The sequence below is a fragment of the Pseudonaja textilis genome, chromosome 1 (assembly GCF_049901715.1).
Source record: "Pseudonaja textilis isolate UNSWEBS1 chromosome 1, rPseTex1.2, whole genome shotgun sequence".
Classification (NCBI taxonomy): Eukaryota; Metazoa; Chordata; class Lepidosauria; order Squamata; family Elapidae; genus Pseudonaja; species Pseudonaja textilis.
This window is the reverse complement of record NC_141990.1, coordinates 188,658,573-188,676,066: the sequence shown is the minus strand read 5'-3', so window position 1 is coordinate 188,676,066 and position 17,494 is coordinate 188,658,573. Positions and strand designations below refer to the sequence as shown.

Here is a 17,494-nt window from a genome sequence, read left to right as displayed (position 1 = left end):
GGGTCAAGCAGTAGTTTTGTAGTTGCAGATTGCCTTTTATAACTCTGCCCCACCCCCAGTCAAGAGCTGTAGGAAGCTGGGCAGTAATTTAATGATACAATTAGATGGTGAGATGGTGACCTTTGTGGCTGCACAAAACAGGGACTGGAAGAATTCATGCAGCTTCAGGGCAAAATTGTCTACCTCACATTAATACCACAATTTAGTTTGCCATGCATACTCCATCATGTTCTTGTTCCCTTTCATTGGGGGGGGGATAGTTTTACAGATTGATTGGCCAGGTTTTTTTAGAGCTCGTAAATAATTAAAATAAGGCTATTCCCTTTCTGTTTATTCAGGACAAACTTGGAACTTGAATTGGTTCACCGGGGAGGCAACCTGTGCCTAGGGGGTGCAAGCACAGCTGGAAAGAGATCCTGTTTACGTATGTATATTGAGATTCTATACAATTTAGCTAGTTTTATCTAAGTAATTCTTACTAGAGTCAAGTTAAAATAGTTCGAGTAACCTTTATAGAGTTTGATTGCATTTTTTATCCAATAGTTGTTTAGACTTGAGTACAGTTTATTTGTCCTCAAGAAAGTGGTCTCTGTACAAGTCAAGAACATTGCTGAATATAAATTGCACATCAAACTTCCACCCCGAAATAATCCTTAACAGAAACATTCCTTGAATTACTGATCAAGAAGACGAGGTGATTTTGTGTGCCAGGCATTATTTGGTCTCCAACCTGACTTTGAAATTGCTCTCTGTTGGATAAGGAAAGGACAGAACGGTAGCTGGCTGACTCATCAATTCATGGATAAAAAAATTCCTTTAATTACCTACTTTTTAAAACAATCTCCCTTTTTCCTGACTGAACTTCACTTTTTTTGAAAGAGAAAAATCCACAATTTGATGTCTTGCTACATTTTTGTGTCCCCTAACAGAATTACATACACAAACACTGTGCTGAAGTTTGCTGGAAAAGGGGAGAAAAATCTTGCCATAGTATTGTTTATCTAATATATGTCAAGGTTCTGACTAATAAACCCAAGCAAATCAGAACCCCGAGAATTGAATCCATTTCAAAGGACTTCTTTATTGAGTACATCATGTCAGCACAAGTTAAAGGAAAATCAACTCTAAATAGTTCCCGCTGTTTCAGTATAATTAAAATAAAAAATAAACCCATCCCCAAGTGTCACAGGTCAGATTGGCCAATTAGGTCAACAGGCAGGCTCTCCAGGCACTCCTTTCCGAACCTTGTCCGTTCCCAGTAGAGATGACCTTGGTTCCCATGAGAAAGCTCTCTGTTGTGTCTAGTAAGGCATTCCAATCTCCTTCCCCTCTTCCACTTATGTGGAAGAGAAATGGTTTCTGCCAGGTGTGGTTCGATGTTGACAATATAACATATTAAGAGTATAAAATGAAAATGAAAATTTTGGGAAAGTGGAAAGAGAGAAGTGAAGGATGAAGAGGAAAAAGCATTAACTTTTCAGTTCATTAGAAGGAACATATTACATTACAGCCTTCTTATTTCACATATACTAGACATTTCTCTAGCAAAAAAACTTGTCTAATCAGTAAATCACAAAAAAGTTTCATTTTTTTCTATCAAGCGCAAAATCCAGAAGTGATTTCCAGATAGTTAGCTCTATTCTTGTTGATTAAAGCCATTAATTTGGCCATCACTGCCTGTTCTATCATTCTTCCATTGTGGGAATTAATGTATCTTTTCAGTTTTGAACATAAAACATTCCCACTGTGGTCAACATGTAAAACAAAAAAAGTTCCAATTTTTTTCTGGTTCTTTGTCCATTTACTGTAGAAGAAAAGTCTTAGGTTTAATTTATATATTAGTTTTAAGAATTTTTTGGTATTAAAATATGAATCTTACCCTAGTATTTCTTTGCTTTGTCACAAGTCCACCAAAGTTAATAGAAAATTCCTTCCATATGTTTACATTTCAAACATACATTTGAAGTATATTTATAAATCTTTAACAATTTATTAGGTGTTAAATACCAACAGTACATTTTGTACAAAAATTCTTTTAATTCTAGTCCAATGTAGATTTTAAACCCTTCTCTCGCCCGTCATCCCATTGTTCCAGCATTATACCCAAAATTCTTTGCCCATTGAATGATGCATTGCTTTACATATTTGTTCAATAACAGATTATAAACCTTGATAATAACCTGTTCATCATTATCATATAATACAATTTCAAATTCATTTTTTGCAAGGTCAAACCCATAACATTTTGACTACTTTAAATCTTTCTTTCAATTGTATATATGTAAACCAAAGATAGACACATCCTTCTAATTAACTCCAACTCTTTTTTTAGATTAAAGAGTAGTTCCACCTTGATTAAAAATTATTCTCTAACCATAAGTCCATCAGTCTGAGCTCGCCATCATTTCTTTTATGTAAAAAAGCTTCCTGAGATGATACCCAAAGAGGTACCCAAAGAGGGAATCTTGTTTTATATTTATTCCATAACCTTAGGATGGCATGGCTAACAAGATGATTCTTAAAGTCAACATTCATCTTAACCTTGTCATAGCATAAGTAGGTGTACAGACTACTAAGATTCTTGAATGATTCAATTATTTTAAACTAGTCCTCAGTTCCCGTAGTGTTTATACTAGCTGACATTCTGTGATCACAGCATCATCTGCCCATTTCAGAGACGCCATGTAGACGTCATATCCCACATTCTAATCACAAACTATACCAGAACAAAGTACCAATTTAATATGATGAAGTATCACCTGGGTCAGGTCAATCATTGTCATGAAATCTTAAGCTGACCCCAGTATTTTAGCAGATTTTGCACTGAGCAGAAAATTGGAGTGGTTCTTTACAACTCTTTGATTCTGTGACTAAAGAGCCATTATTGACTTCAGCTAGCTCAGGAAGTAAGCTATGTGTCTTCCCACATATTCAGAGTTCCTAAGTGCAGCAGTACGGAGTCAAAATTGGCCAACTGACTGATAGAATACTTCGTCAGTGAGTATTGTATTTGTGGGGATTGTTCTGTTTTTCTTCAGAATTAAAGCAGAATCTTTAATTCTTTAAAGTTAAGTCTTTAACCCAGAAACATCTATAAAGGATCTTTTGGTTTTATTCTCATTACCAAATTCTTTCCTGGTTTGAAATTCTGCAGTTTCTTCATAAATATATGAGGTAATGTGACTGTGAGGATCATGAGGAAAGCTACAAATGCAGAAACATTTTCTTAATCTTTAAACAAGTAATTGTATTAACTTTGAGACACAACTAGGAGAGATTATTTATCTTTTATCTGTACAAGGTCAGAGTTTTGATCCAAGATTGTATCACGGATAATATATTTTGCCAGTTCTTTTGATTGAAAGAACTATTTTCACTGTCGTTCTGACTTCCTTGTTAAATTGCAGAAGGAAGATTCTATAATCAAAATTTGTGCTTAACTATATAAACCAACTTCAGATTTATCCCATTTTGTGTATTTGGCAATCAGCAATTAGAGACTTATATAGACCTTAAGTACTGGACCCAGTTTCCTGAAATGCAAAATCTGTTAGTTGTTTTGGGTTCACAAAGACATGAAAAAACATAGAGTTTAACTAAAAAGCCACATGTGCTCATTAACTGACATTTTAACTTGATGCATTCTATTTCAGAATAGAATCATGTCATTATTTGGCCATTGGTCATGGTGGGTATTGCCACTGGTCATTATAGTACAAAATATCTGAAAAAGGCCATATCAGGAAATCACATTTCAACTGCTTTGTTGAAATAAGCCTATTATTATGATTAATGAACCTGAGGTATCTTAAACAGTTCTAATATTTCAGATGTAATAGTACTAAATATTTTTGTCTAATCTTTTTGCAGCTCTATTAAAGGAAGGAAGACACATAGGCAGATACAGCTTGTTGGTTTACCTAAATAGCAACATAATACTTTTGGTTTATCAGCAATAAAGAGAATGCTAAAACTTTACATAACAGCTACATATGTTAATATAGAATCTATTTTGCTTTTTACTTTTTATAGCCTATCCTTCATTGTATTGCTATCCCCAACATACCACTCAAAAGACCAAGTATGGCCATTGGGTCAAATATGTATGTATGTATGTATGTATGTATGTATGTATGTATGTATGTATGTATAGTATTCAGCTTTGCTCGGGTATTTTCCCATGTCATTGTAGTTGTGTTTTTAAAGTTGTAGCAACGTTTCGGCAGAATCTCATCTGCCATCATCAGGCTTCTGTATTGTGTTTATCTGTGAGTAAGACTTTTACAGTGGTTCAGATTTAAATTTGGGGCTAGCCTATTGCTGTGCCAGAATGGTTTTTTCTTCATTCTGATTGGTTGGGAGTCTAGGTCTGTGTTTATTGGTCTTGGAGTTTGCTGTGTTCTGCTTGATTGGTGTTTCTAATATCTCCTGTCTGTTTTGTGGCTTTTTGTGTCTTGATTGGCTGGTAACATTGTGTTTCTTTATTTGGAGGCCTTTAGTGCAGCTTGGCTCCGGGTAAATGGATGGCTATCATTTGTTAGGAAGCTAGGTTTCATCTGGGGGCCTGGTTGGGGTGTGTTTGAGCTGGAGGTATCAGGGAGGATCTGTTTGTGCCCAGGTGTTTGCCTGGCTAGTGTTGTGGAGATTTTTTTGTTTGTGAGTGCAGGCTTCCAAAATAATTGACAGTATATATATATAGATGTATGTATGTATGTATGTATGTATGTATGTATGTATGTATGTATGTGTGTGTGTGTGCGTATGTATGTATATATATATATATGTATATATATGTATATGTATATATATACATACATACATACATACACACTCTCTCTAAACAATTTAGCATCATCAGAAAACTTGGCTATTCCACTATCTCATATAGATAGATGATAGTCAGAGACAGAGACAGAGACAGAGACAGAGACAGAGACAGAGATAGATAGATAGATAGATAGATAGATAGATAGATAGATAGATAGATAGATAGATAGATAGATAGATTATATATATAGATATATATTATATATATCAACAACAAATTTAGTTTTGTCCTGTCTCCATCTTTCCTTTGGGGAATATAGCTCTCAGCATGCTCCTCAAAATCAAATGTAGATCTTTGCTTGAGAACTACAGAAGACCTTCATACATGAAAATATGGTAGCTCTTCATTCACAGAGCTGTTCTTTCTAAAGTGTGCCACATAATCACTCTATTACTGTTGCATCCAAAATAGGCTAATTTTCTTGCTTTGTTTTCTCACTTCCTATTTACTCAAGGCACAGCCTACCCAGAGGTTTTCAATGATAATGCAGGATGGGATTAAAAAGAAAACCTAGCACTTTGCTAAAAAGTTTCTATAGTAGCTGTTTACCTCTCAGTATACTTGACATAAGTAGCTGAATGAATAGAAACCCTAATTCTGATTTGGCAAATTCACCCTATCTTCTAAGAGTTAAAAAGGTTTATAGTGCTTTTATGTTTAGATTAATAAGAAGCACTACATGCAATTTATTGATATTTAGATGTCGTTGTTCTCCCTAGTGCAATTAAAAACCTTGTACCTTTTTGTTCCCCCACATCCCTCAGTCTTCCCTTGAATTTTGGTTAATGAAGTATCTGTCTTGTCTGTCTGAACACAGTGTTCTGCGCTAATCGTACAACTGCAAAATGTGTTGATTAGATACGAAATATGATGTTTCAGTGAAGTCTTATAGCAGCAGGTGTCTTTGAAAATGTAGGAGCAAATAGGTCAAGTGTTGTTTTAGCAGATGTAAGAAGACAGCTGTGTGTTGGGAAGTAAAATTGGGAATGATTAATACAACTACTGATGTTGAGACAGTATGAAAAGGACAGTGAGTTAAATGTCAGTCAGAATGGTTCTATATAAAGCTTAACCCTTGAGGCATAGTTGAGATTTGGAACACAGCATATTTTCAGAGAAATAAGAAAAACAAAACATGTTGGGTCTGAAGGAGCAGAAGATCTGGAGATTTTTCTGGATTTATCTTTCTTTTTGAATGCTTAAATGGTGGCTGTGGCTAAGGGGTATCCTTTACCAGCTTCCGCATCTTTTCTTTGAACAGCCACACTTTTAATCATTGATGTAGTCATATAAGCTAGTTTTGAAGACATTTTAGCTTGATGGAAATCGTTGCAGCCACACTTTTAGGTGTCCTTTAGTGCAGATTAAATACACTGGTTCTACAGCAACTGTGTAAGCCATTGTATTGTTTCTAGCACAAGTTGTACTTTCTTATGTAATAATCTTTAATATGTTTGGGGTCACAGTTATGGTGGTAAATATATTCATGATTTATAAGCTGTAATTGAAGCCCTGATTCCAGTGTTGATTGAATTATAGCACAGGATCTTTTTGTGAGAACCAATATTGAGTGTGGAAGACTTTCTGTAGGCAAATTCAGGTAACGTTACTTTTGAGTCTAATGCTGTCCATGAAATAACTAGAAGTCAAGCTTGACTTGAAGAAGACTTCATTTTTTTCAGTTAGTATGAGTTTTACACTGTATTATATTTATATATTTTAGGGTTTTACCTCTTTTGGGATTCATGTAATATTGGATAATAACAAATAATTAAACTTCGTAGCAATGATTGCAAAATCTGAGTTGTTTTTTTTAATTTTGTCTGTCTAGCTGCCTGAGGTTCAAAGAACTGGTTTTTGTTTCATTTACAAGTATGAAGGAAGAAGATTAAAGAATAAAATAATAAATTATTACAATGAAAGGATAAAAATAGTCTACTGAAGCCAGATTTTGAACATTTACATTAAAATTGAGGGTTTTTTTTTTAAATTAAATAAATGATTGTAAATGTTCATTGAAAGTTTCTAATTTGCTGTCTTTTCTAATTTTGCTAAATGGTGCTGCATCCACTTTTAAAGTTCAAACATTATGGAAAATCTATTTTTGGTTACCTAGGATGTCTTATTTAGGTTGGAGTCAAACAACTTTTTTCAACTTTTAAGCCTCCATAATTCCATTTTTAATCACTTTTTGCAATCACTTGGAGCTTATATTATTAGGTCAAAGCTGATAATAGGTAAATGGATTTTTCACAAAGCTGTGCTTGTCTTATGCTAATCTCAACTCGCTTGAAAATCATTGTAAAGTCTGTGGCCCAAAGCTACAATCCGTCAAGTAAGAGAGTGTTATTAAATTAGTTTACATATAACTAAGTAACATAATTAAGACCACCCTGTAAATACCACCATATGCATGAGCCAAAAATCATATCAGCTCATCCTCCTAAGTAACAACCTAATGCTACTATTGTGCTGTTGCTGGTGACTGAAATTCAAAGACATCAAAATGTTGTTACTTCTGTCCTAGATAAAACTTGACATTAATTAAGCAGCATTGTCTTGTGTTGCATACAATCTGCATGGATGCCCATTATCTAATCTTAATAGAAAAGGGGTGGAAAGAAGAGAATTAAGAGTAAGAAGCGGATTATTTACAAGGATTCTGTTATATGTGACATTTAGAATTAATACTGACCAAAAATGCTAGATGGTTTTTACTCAAGTGTTACTTGGACTTTTTAATTGGATTTATTGGTTGTTATATTTATCACATTTGTTGCTGTTTTGTTCCATTTTGTAGAAATGCTATGGACTTTTTCAAGGTACATCATAACAGCTTTCAGGATTCTCCTAAAAACAATTTGTTCAGTGACCATTTTAAGTTACAATAGTGCCGAATGAAGGGACTCTTAATATGCTAGTATAAGTAAAGGACTTCCTGCGGATTTCTAGTCATTGCTGACTATAGGAGGTGGTATCTCCATTTCAAGGCCATTGAGCCAGCACCGTCCAAAAATATTTCACAGTCATGTGGCCATTATAACATCACAGACTGCTTTACCTATTTATCTACTCACATTCAGGGGTGGGATTCTACTAGTTTGTAGCTATTCGCTAGAACCGGTTGTTAACATTCTAAGCAGTTCGGAGAACCAGTTGTTAGAAGAAATTACTGGCCTAATCCTGTAAGGAAGGCAGGAAGGAAACATTCTGGTGTTGCTTACAGAAACTGCCTCTCTGTTAACCCTTATTACATTCTTAGCAGGACTAGACTTCCTGTCTCAGGAACTTCTCTGGAGTTTTTTTCCCCCCTCCTTTGCTGGTCCTTTGCTTGTGTGGAGTGACCATTCAAAGCTACAATGGCACTGGAAAAAGTAACTTATGACCCTTTTTCACACTTATGGCTGTTGCAGCATCCCCACAGTCATGAGAGGCCAGGCGAGGAGATGCATGCCTCAATGTGATATTGAGTTGGCCACACCCAGCCAATAACATGACCACCAAGCCATGTCCATTTAGTCACATGACCACCAAGCCATGCCCACAGAACTGGTTGTTAAAAAATTTGAATCCCATCCCTACTCACATTTGCATGTTTTCAATCTGCTAGGTTGGCAGGAGCTGGAGCATGGATGGGAGCTCACCCCGTCACATGGCACTCAGGTCCTGAACCTGGGCTTCCGGCTTTCTAACTGGCAAGCCCGGAGTGGGGGGAGGGAATGGGATGGGGACTCAGCGGTTACATATTAATATAGTTGTATCTATTGTGTGGTTGTATTGCTGTTTTTTTAAAACTTTGGCAAACTATTGGCTTCATTATAATTTAAAAGTACAGTAAAATCTCTACAGTAAAAATACAAAAAAACCTAACATTTTAAAAAAACTATTATTTAGGCCTGCTTGAAAAAAAAAAGTATGGCAGTCAGAGTATCTAAATTTCTAACATCTATTGTTAGGTCTTGTTGAGTCCACCAAAGACCACATATCCTGTGGTATATTCATCTAAAAATAGCAGAATTTAGCGATGTGGATGCTGTTAAATTCCATCTAGCTGACTAGAAGTGCTAATGGTAATGATTTAGTAAAAAGTATAGAAGCTTTTTTAGAATTGCAAATTCAGTACTTTTAAAGAAAGAAGGCACATTTCTTGCCCTTTTTCTTTAGTACCATGTTCCCATTAGGGGACAATGTTTGCCTTTTTTCCTCTGGTGAAAGAAAAAATGAAATTACATAATGCATGAATCAGTGTTTTTAAAATGTTATTTAAAGTTATTATATAAGTTATTTTCTTTATAATAACAATTATACATATGGGTTCTAGGTGAAGCTAATTTGGTACTAATATTCTAACCTGAGTAGTTCTTGCTAGTTCTTCTATGTCTCATAAGCAGAAGTGAGACCTGGTCTCACTTGCAACATTTCTTGATGTATTATGCTGCTTAGAGGTCATATATAACTAAATATAGGTTTATTCTGAATCAGTATGTAAGTGCAGGAAGTCCAAAATATGAAGTGCCACCATAAGATAACTGATGGAATTCTATGCATTTGTACTTAAAAATAAATGCCTTTGGGTTTTACGAGTTGTTCCACCAAGAAGTAATTAAGATTTCAACCTTAATACTTGCAGATAGTTTTAAGAAAAGGTAAATGCAATTTGTACCAGGAAATGAATGAATTAAATTTATTTGTGTGTTTTCTTTATGTACAACAATCTGGTTTTCTTTGGTAGTTACAGAACATGGTATCGAGAGTAGCACATTTTACCTTGAAACAGGTCAATATGTTTTTTTCTTGGTGTGGAACAATGTAATGTTTGCTTAGAATAATAGCAGTAGCACTTACTGTAGACTTCACAGTGCTACACAGTGTTTTACTGCCCTCTCCATGTGATTTTACAGCGTCAGTATATTGCCCCCAACAATCTGGGTCTTCATTTTACCCACCTTGGAAGGATGGAAGGCTGAGTCAACCTTGAGCCTGGTCAGATTCGAACTGTCAAATTGCAGGCAGCCGGCTGTAGCAGAAGTAGCTGGCAGTATTGTATTCTAACCACTGCACCACCACAGTTCTCATAATTATAAAGAAGTAGAAGTGACCCTGATCATTGTTCCCTTTTGTAATGAAAACAGATATCAATCCACAAAAAAAAAAGAAATATAAACAAAGTATACTGCAAGTCCATTGGTACTAGCTATGGATGGTGTCGAGTGAACAAACAAGTTTTTCACTTGGTCTCCTAAGAAGTTTTCAGCCATATGGCAGAATTTTTTCTACCATTCCTGCAAATCATGATATGCTAGCTTGTTAGATAAAAAGCAGACAAAAATTGCTGGGAATTTATGTGTATAAAATTGTAATATCAAATAGCCAGAGAAAAAATGCACCGGTCTATGGTTATGCTAAACTGTGCTTGGAAGTACTACAACTGAACCAATACTGAGAGGTATATCTAATGGTGCCCCATCTGGTGACAGGTTTTGTGACGGGAAAACTGAAGCGGGCTGTTTTCCAGAGAGTTGAAGAACCCTTTAGAACTCTGCGGAAGGTGCTCTTTCTTCCACAGAATAGAAGAAAGAGCATAAGCAAAAACAGCAATCCTTCCCTTTTGCCTTTCACCTGGATGGTGTTCTTGATCTAAGGGTTCCACCCCCAATAAAAATGCAGCTTTATGTTCTACAGCTACAACCTCACCATTTCCAAAGGAGTGGGTTTTTTTTAGCCTGGGTGTGTGTGGGTCATTGCTTATATAAATGTATACAAGCCAAAGAACAAAGGAATGAATGTTCACTAAACATCTCTTGCCAGTTTGAATGGGAGCTCATTTTGTCCTAATTCACTGCTGCTGATTCAGAAAACAGGTGACAGCACTTAGTTCCAATGTCATCTGTGTATACAATTATTTGGCAAACCAAGAAGTTAATTACAGCCTTCAAGCTCTACATGAAGCAGCTGACTTCAGCATGAGCCTGTTTTGGCCTCCCAAGTGTCTATGAATAATTGTCTATTTGTAGAAAATAAATTAATTCCTTCTGTGATTTATATTTACACGTAGCATTTTTAAGAGCCTCTACAAGAGGTAGGGACAAAAGGCTAGAAACTGAAGTAATAAATAAAATAAAAAGAAAGTAGAAATAAGTTTTTTGGGTGGGACAAAAAAATAACAATCAGAGCACCTCTGTACTGATACCAACTAAAAATACATTGCATTCCTCTGAAAGAAACAGTTTAGTAAAATGCACATGGCCCCTTGCCTGGATTATATTAAAATTGAATCAAAATATACAGGTAGTCCTCAATTTACAACCACAATGGAGCCCAGAATTTATGTAGCTAAGTGAGAAATTTATTAAGTGAGTTTTCTTCCATTTTACGACCTTTCTTTTTTTGCAACATGTGTTAAGTGAATCACTTCAGTTGTTAAATTAGTAATACAGTTAAGTAAAAAAAAAAACCTAATTGACTTGGCTTGTCAGAAGGTCTCAAAAAGTGATCACATGACCCCAAGATCCTGCAACCGTCATAAACGTAAATCAGTTGTCAAGCATCCAAATGTAAATCCTGCGACCATGGGAATGCTACAATGGTCATAAGTGTGAAAAATGGTCATAACTCACTTTTTACAGTACAGTTGTAACTTTCAACTAAACAAATAGTTGTACGGTGAGGACTATCTGTGCATGGAAATGTGTGGGGGAAATTTGAAAACAGCTCATGGGTTTCCCATCTACAGAGTAATTCTGATTAGATCTATATTTGAATGAGAAATTACCTAGTTTAAATAGAAGGGAAATAATATGAAGTATTGTTATTTCCCTGAGTTCATTTTGTATAATTTTTATATCAGCTTGGATCTGTAGATCCGAACAAAAATTAAACCTCAAGCATCCTGTTTTATTTAGTTCCTCTTGAACATCTTTATTCTGAACAGGGAATAAAATGGGGGCTTTGGTTGCATAAAAATTAACAGATAATCTAGACTTGCCTACAGGCACAGCTGGGCTATATTTTAGATGTCAGAATAAATAGCAGAGAGTATTTTGGCTGATCTGTTTGTACATCCATCCATTGGTATATAGCAAAAGCAGTGATAATAATAATTTGGCTTTTTATGGATGTATACAAACATAGACTTTTTAAAAGCCCTGATATTTTACAATCCATTATAATGTAAAATAAGCATGTAAACTGAAATGTCTGTGGCATTTATATTAACTTGGAATATATGAAGTATCAGATAAAAATGTATCGAATGACTGATTTTGAAGCAACTGTGCAGGGGGCCCTTGAAAAAGAACCATTTTTAATGCTTTTTAAGCCTTCAGTGATTAGGTGCCAAATGTGATCTTGATTTAAATTTATTCCAAAAAAACAAAAACCCCAGATCAATTGAGAAAAAGCTCTTTGTTGGGATGTGGCTGTTTCACAACATGGTAGTAGCAAATGGACTGATAATAGAGTTAAGTGTGCAGGGATGTGAGCCAACAACAAGACTTTCAAATAATTGTGTGTGTAATTCATCAACCCTGGTAATTTGTGTTAGTATCTTACTTGAATTTCCAACTAATGCAATATTAGCAATAAAAAGAGGTGAAGGCAATGTAAGGAAGGTCAAAAATAAAATGAATAGCAACATCAAGAACTAGAATAAACTCTTGAGTAACCTACCCCTAAGCTTGCTACATTAATTCAAGCACAAAGAGTAAAGCATGAACTAAAAGCTTTGCCTAACCCAGTAGTGAGGTTCTAATGCTTAAAGCTTTTTTCCCATGGAGGTAGCAAGGATATTTTTCAATTTGGATTGTTATGTTTCTTACAAATGGGGGGAATCTGTAACTGGCAACCTTGAAATCCAACATAAGGTACATTTAGAGGAATGATGAGATGAACAAACTAAAGTACAATAATTTCTTAGTCTTATTCAGTGTTCAGTTAAAGGTGATATAGCACATTCCGTCTCAAATCCTGCCTGGGCAGTTGGAGAGCAATGCAGTGTCGTGTCATCCAAGGCAGTGACAGGCAAATCTCAAAGGTCTAGGACAAGTGGCCATAGGACTACTCTTTGTGGGATAAGAGTTACACTAATATTGAAGAAACAGTGAAATAGAATCATTAAAGAAAAGATCCTATGGGAAGGACAAATGAAATTATTTTAAATAATTAAATTGTAGTTTTGAGTTTTCCTGCAGCGAGTTGTCCCATTCTGAATCTCAAAGTCATTTAGCAAAAACGTAGTAGCAGAATTTGATATATAAAATCAGAGAGCCTCGAGGTAGATTACATAAAGAAAATGAAGAGATACCCAAGACTGAGTTCTAAGGAATTCTTGCTAGGAATGGGAAAGATTGAGAAATGGAAGCACTCCATGAAACGGAGAATATCTTGTACGAGCAATCTCCAGCCTTTCCAGCTCAGCAGATTGGCGGAAGTGGCAGTGGCAGCAGGGGGAGGGAGAGGAGACGGTTTCACATGTATGTGCACACCGCGTTCACAAATTCAGCTTTGCGCGTACTTGCACACCACTTCTGTACCCTGGTTCTGAACAGGCTGCAGCCCAGCATCGGGCCATTGTATCTTGTAACTGATCTTGTAAATAGAACCCCTGAAGTGTTCACCTGTAGCACCAGAGAAATTCAATCATGGCAGTAGTATTTCATTATTTTATCTAGGATTGGAATTAATTTTTCAAGTCTTGTTCCAGCAAACTCGGGGCTTAAGGAAGCAAACATTAAAAAATGCTAAACAAACCTTTTCAAAGGGATATAAAATGGAGAAATTTCATCTAAAAAAACCCTTCATTTCTCTTTCTACAGATCAGCTGTTTCATGTGTTGGCTATGCACATGAGACTCTACAGCATTGATTCTGCTTACAATCCATGGAAGAAACTGACACGGTTGATAGAGGGTGAAGAATTGGAGTAAGTACACAGACATTTTTAATATTCACCTTGTTTTAATCAAGGAAAGTTACATAATCCTGTTTAAGATAACAACCACAACCTCAAGCATTGCATGCAGTTTCTGAACTGGTGTCCAAAATCCCCTCAACATACCATAATTGCGAAAATTAGTTTTGCATTTTCTTGGATGCAGGATGCATAAAACAGTAGTATAATCCCTAAAAAAAGCCTTCCAGACTGCATAAAACCCTTATATCAGACAATATCAGACCTACCTAGTTAGCAATATTGTTTGTGTTCCTTGATTAATTGAAGCATGTTATGTACACCCCTAGAAAAGCATTGGCCAAATGCAGGATGAGCTTTATTTCAAGAGTGACTATGGCTTGTTTGAAAGCTCATTGTTTTATTAAATAAAAATCCTGAGTTAGCAAAAACACAGAAAATCCTTGGAGTTTGGAGAACATGTTCTAGTTCTTCAGACAAATAGCTGCTCTCTTGCATAGTCACATAATGTCCACTATGGTAGTTGTGTCTAGTCACATAATGCGTATTTACGAGAAAATTGGGCAGTTGCTTCCCCCACCCCATGATGTCCCTACCATCCTCCCCTAACCTTTTCCTTTTTTTCCCCGAGTAGATGAGCATTCTTCTCAATAAATCCTTGAACTTTAGCCTGTATGACAAAGAATATCTCTGGGAAACATGTGAGACTTAAGCCCATTAAATGAGGATGCCCTTATTTAGCATGTGGCATGGCCCTTGAATTGCACCATACCAGCGTCCCATTTTTTTTTACTCAATCTCCAAGGACTTGGGCTGACATCAAGAGTGACTAGCCCAAAGTTACCCAGCCAGCTTTCATGCCTAATGCAGGACTAGAACTCGCAGATTCCTGGCTTCTAGCCTGGTGCCTTCACCACTAAATCAAACTGTTTCTTATTAGCTCAGTGTAGCCATAGTTTATTTATATAGGTTGCATTTGGAAATCTGAGTCAGCAATAAGGAAACCTGCCTTTTTTGTTCAGCCATGATTCCCAGAAATGTTGTCAATTTCTCTGAATTTGGAATCTACAAGCTCTTAAACCAACTTGGTATTTTTTTTGCTCAATATGTAATAATTGAGGTCTTTTTCCTTGAAAAACATTAGAGCTTGTCCCTCACTAACTGATTCTATGGGTGTATTGCAAAGCTATATTTATCAACTTGTCCCACAGCCATTGAAGGGATTAGTAGAGTAGATATTCTATACTGCAAACAGACTTTTAAAGGACAGCTTCCATATCACAATGAAGAAATTGCTTACGCTTTTAATATATGACAGTGTCGATTTAAGGCTTAATTTACTCTGATGCTTGTCGTAAACTAAAGAGCATATCTAAACTGGCATTTTCTAGAATTTTACTTTCATTTCTAGTGAAGGAACTAAATGCATCATTTGTTTTTGTGACGATCAAGTTCTGTTTAATTTAAGAAAGTTGAGTAGCCTGTTAAAATATACCTGAAAGAGAAATGAATGTTGCAAATTATTGAGAATACAAGCAAAAATATAAATTGGGTTAGTTTTATTTGCAGTACTATAATAGTCATTTTAAATGTGCTTATCAATCCCTGTGTTCACATTTACATGGCTATTCACAAGGGTTATTTTTAAGTTCAGGAAGTTAGAATGCCAATCGGAGTTTCATATAACCATGAATTTTTATTGAATGTTTTTTACAGCAAGTTTGGTGAATCAGCAGGAAAGCCATTTTATAGGCTAAGCAAAGCTTTGCTTGTACAATTTGCTTCATGTGTTGGTTTTTGCTTCAATTTGCTTCACATGTTGGTTTTTCCATTTGTCCCATTTTCAAAAGTACTTATATTGTACTTTTGTTCAGAATCTGCATTCATCTATTGCCAATTCATTCTTTTGAGTCTATCTTTTCTTGTTTTATCACACAAAGTTCTTAAATAACACTTTCCCACTGCATTCAAACTTAATTTGGTTTCTTCACATGTAACAAATATGATTAGATAATCAAGGTGAAATAAATTCCATCTCAATCGAAATATTTCCAATTTTACTTTTAACTAATGTTGTTATATTTGATACTTAGAATCAAAAAGCAATGGATCGAGAAATGTATTGAAATTTGGAGAAAATTAATGTGGATTTTAACGGCATGTATTTTTGTTAGCATGTGCAGTGACGATCAGCCAGAGGTTCCAGTGCTTTATAAGGATGTCCCATCTCTTTTGCTCATCCAGATCTTAACCATGCCTCAGCCACTGCGCAAAGGTACATTACAAAAGTTACATAAATAATAGACAGAGGGCAGTAACTTATCTCTCTCTTGCAATTTTTGAGAATTGCAGCCAATCTTTTTTGCTTGGTATGCTTTAGGAATGATTTTACCTTATCTCTAGAGGTTGGCAGCAGGCAGAATTTTTGTTGCAACTTTGGCAGCCATATCTGGAAGACTTGTCTTCTCTGCTTTATCAAATAACAATGGAGGGAGACCATGAGGCCAAAAAATGTCTTTAAATTCCTTGAGTTGCAGGAGCATGGAAAGGTTTTTCCCCTTTGACCTTCCTTCACTTGTTTGCTGAATAAAAGTATTGAATATTTCGCAATGAATTGTGATTACTGGAGAGTGGAGAGGATGAATATTTTTATTATGCAAACTAGCATTTTTGGCACAGAGGACAGTGGTAACTGCTATAATACAGTGTTTGTAATGGTTGTGGTATGAATATATATTCAAGCATTTTATTGGAGTTTGAAGATATCTTGGAAGCAGGAATTATTTATTACTGCATATTTTGAAAGCTTTTAATTTCATGATTTGAAAAGGCTAACCTAATTCCTTTTGCACATCTATATTACAGGATACATTCTGTTATTTTTTACAGTATAAAGAAACATTTCACTTTTTATAGTCAGTTGACATGCTGTTGGCTTCACTCTTATGATTTATTTTATACCTCAGCTGAGTTCCTTTAAAGGCATAATCAGCTGTGCAAGAATTCTTTTTCTCTATGAATAAATGAAGATCAGACTTGTCTAAAGATAAAAAATAAAGCCTTAGGGAGGCAGTTAGTTAAAGTAAGGGTTATGAAAGGTTACACCTGAGAGGAATCTGGTTTAGGATTATGGCAGAAACAAAAGGATTTCTCCCTTCTCCTTCCATCCATCCAGTTCCATTCATAAGTACACCTGCTCGCAAATACTGTAGCTTTGGTGTGTCTCTGTTTACACACACATAGACACATGCAGAGAGAGTGATACACTCATACATTTAGCATATATGTGTATATATAGGCTCACACTCAAGTGTGAGTAGCATCCTACTTAATCTAGCTCTTATTTAGATCTGTTCATGGCGATGAATCTTCTGATATTTATTAGCTTCTAATATGGTGGAATCATGTGTTCAGTTGTCTGGGAACTGAACAGGTCAATGAGGTAAAGATAGTTACATGATGGGAAGAAAACCTCAAATTGGGCAAATTGAGAAATAAAAAGTTAAGGTAGCGTGGAAGCTTGTTATTAAGTTTTACTTCTTGGTAGGGAGAACTCTGGGATACAGTATTCAATATATGGATGGAAAACATCTGCTCCTTCTGATGATGCCTAACTAGAACTCCATTTGTTTTGACCAATATGGCCATGGATTAACGATATCAGAGCTAGAGTTCAGCAAATTGCAAGCACAGATACTTGTTCTTAAAGCAAGCTTATTTAGCACAAATCCAGCATTATACCATGAACTATTTGCAGAA

General features: G+C 35.6%; 1 protein-coding gene across 7 annotated transcripts in view; it reads left to right on the top strand.

Annotated features, from left to right (window-relative positions):
* The window catches only part of UBR3 (ubiquitin protein ligase E3 component n-recognin 3), a 96,329-nt gene that overhangs the window by 68,069 nt on the left and 10,766 nt on the right, over positions 1–17,494 (top strand). For all 7 annotated transcript variants that reach the window (XM_087919967.1, XM_087919970.1, XM_087919969.1 and 4 more), the window contains 3 exons: positions 339–424; positions 13,642–13,747; positions 15,910–16,010. In XM_087919967.1, coding sequence (XP_087776093.1) covers positions 339–424; positions 13,642–13,747; positions 15,910–16,010 — 293 coding nt within the window. The remainder of the gene's footprint in view (positions 1–338; positions 425–13,641; positions 13,748–15,909; positions 16,011–17,494) is intronic.